Source organism: Cyprinodon variegatus, unplaced genomic scaffold (assembly GCF_000732505.1).
Source record: "Cyprinodon variegatus isolate N-32 unplaced genomic scaffold, C_variegatus-1.0 Scaffold233, whole genome shotgun sequence".
NCBI classification, from domain to species: domain Eukaryota; kingdom Metazoa; phylum Chordata; class Actinopteri; order Cyprinodontiformes; family Cyprinodontidae; genus Cyprinodon; species Cyprinodon variegatus.
The window spans coordinates 545,542-548,022 of NW_015150686.1; the positions used below are offsets into that span (position 1 = coordinate 545,542).

General features: G+C 41.5%; 1 protein-coding gene across 1 annotated transcript in view; it reads left to right on the top strand.

Moving 5' to 3' along the window:
• Window positions 1-2,481, top strand: part of rab40c (RAB40C, member RAS oncogene family) — a 16,315-nt gene that overhangs the window by 5,640 nt on the left and 8,194 nt on the right. Inside the window, exon 2 of the mRNA XM_015381409.1 lies at window positions 1,788-1,848. Within this exon, the coding sequence (XP_015236895.1) occupies window positions 1,788-1,848 (61 nt within the window). The remainder of the gene's footprint in view (window positions 1-1,787; window positions 1,849-2,481) is intronic.

The following is a 2,481-nucleotide window of genomic DNA, read 5'->3' on the forward strand; positions in this document are numbered from 1 at the left end:
TCACATTCACTTTATTCACTCGTGTAAAGTCGGGCACCACTCAGGAGAATTCGTTGGAACAGCCGCTTCCCTACGACTTTAAACAGGGTTATCATTAAAAAATTATTAAAAGTCATTAAAGTATTATTTTTTAAGTGAAGGGCCTGAATTGGCATTAAAATTAATGTGATTATTGTGGCATTTAAAATGCTTTATTTAAAAAGAATAATAAAGGTTTATTAAAACAATTCCGTCAGACATATTATACTGCGATATATTTGCGTGGAACCGCTTCTGTATATTTGGGGGAACAAAGCTAGAGAATTTCAACAAGTGGCTGAAAAACGAGGAATTCTGGACATGGCTGCCGCCTGTAAACGGTAAAGATGAGGAAGTTTTTGCCGCTTATCTGTGAGAGTCATGGATAGTTGTTGATGGCATTAAAATGATTTCTAAGAACATTAAAAGAGCATTAAATTCAGAGTTAACCAATTCCTGTATAAATCCTGATAAAATAGATTCTCAGGGTTGCTTTATTTTTAAACACTGCTTTCTGTTTCGCAGGTTTGTAAATAAGACTTTAGCAGCAATAATTACACCTTCAGTGCATCATGTTCAGGTAGCAGAAGATATTTCCAACCTGTCGGGTTTTTGGATCAACACCTTGGGAACGGATCGCTCCGTTTGGCACCTGTTTGGCCTCAGGCGTTCCTGCGGCTTCTAAGCACGGCAGGAACACGCCGCGGCGTGCAGCAGGTGGAGGCGAGGCGGTCGGACCGGTTTGGTAGAGTCTGTTAGCGGCCTGTGACTCTGCAGCAGTGAAAGTTTAGAGAGGGACGGGGTTAACATGAGGCACGCGCCGGAACAACCTGAACCCTTCCTTTAACGATTGAACTTAAATCCGTTTAACTTAAACTCTGTGGTTCTACTGATCGTCTGAGCAGAACCGTGGTTCCTCAGAGGTTCCTCTGATGCAGCATCATCATCGGTCTCCATCGTATTAACTGTTGCTGATCTGTCAGTGTTGCTCCCAGCCTCCTTATCAGAAGATGTTTCTCATCTTTTTATGAATTAAATTCTTCCTGATGTCTGATCTTATTTGAACATTGAACTTATTTCTACATTTTTAAGGTCAAATCATTTTGATGAGTTCTTATTACATGAAATCTTTGTTCTTATTGTAGTTTAACTTCTTATTGTGCTTAAAGAAATCCTTGTAAAGTTGTTTTTACATTCAAGTTTAGTCGTTTTTAGAAGAAAAATGTGTGAAAAACCAAATTGAAAACCTTTTTTGTTTGTGTACGAGTAGAATGTGACTTGTGTTTATGTGCATTCAGGTGAATGTAGCATTAGCAACATTAGCATTTATGTTTACTGGTGTCTCAAACAAATGGAAAAAGTTCTGAAATCAGAAACTGAGCGACTGATTCCCTGATTCCCGGTGGAGGATGGGATGAAACGTCCCGCCTTCTGTCGGTCCTCTCTCCCAGCGTCTGTCTCCTCAGTCCATTAGTGACACTAATGGTGCTTTTAGTGATATGTTCTGACTGCAGTATATAAACCCGTTATATCCAGGCCCAGGAAATCCCTTTGGATCAGAGAAGTAAAAGGTCATTTCCTCTGGTCCCCTGAACAGATTTCTATGTCCAGATACATGAAGGTTTGAGGTGATCCATGCTTTCTGTGCAGCAGCTGAGTCGGCACCAGACTCAGATGTTCAGGAGCTTCCAGCTGTTTTCAGCTCCTGTCCTTCTGACCAGCGTCTCCGTCTCTCTAACACGTCTGTCTTCTTTCCTCTTTCTCTGCAGGTATCGACTATAAAACCACTACGATCCTCCTGGATGGAAGGAGGGTGAAGCTGGAGCTGTGGTGAGCACACACTGCTGCTGACTAGGGCTGGGCAAGCAGTTTTCAAATCATAGAAAATGTAGATTTTAGTCGGATAACATTTAGCACTGAACGTCCATTCCAAGCATTTAGGGGATGGTAATACGTTTAAGATGGGTTTGTTGCCACACTGAAAGGCAGAGAGAGGTACAGCTAGCATGCATTTCCATTAGGGGTGGAACGGTTCACAAAATCCACGGTTTGGTTCGGTTCACGGTTTCATGGTCACGGTTTTCGGTTCGGTTCGGTATATGTTTATTGTTACACCGAAAAATAAAAAAATTAATATAAATTATCAAAATTAATGAATTAAAAAAAAAATGAAATTAATGAAAAAATCCCAAAAAATTAATGGATTGTAATTATTTTTAATGATTTGCGGAAACCCTGGATCATTTCCGCATGTTTTGCTGCTTTGAATTTAATCATCTCCGCATGCCCTCTACCATCTCCAAGGAACTCAGAGCGGAGCGGATGGGAGCCACAGTGGAGGCTGTAGGCTTTGCTTTGAGCAGCCGGTCTGGAGCGCAGCGGGGCGGAGCGCTAACAGAGTATGTGGGATTTCGGGGTTAGCATGACATGTTGGTCATGTTGCTGTTAGCATAAACAAAACGT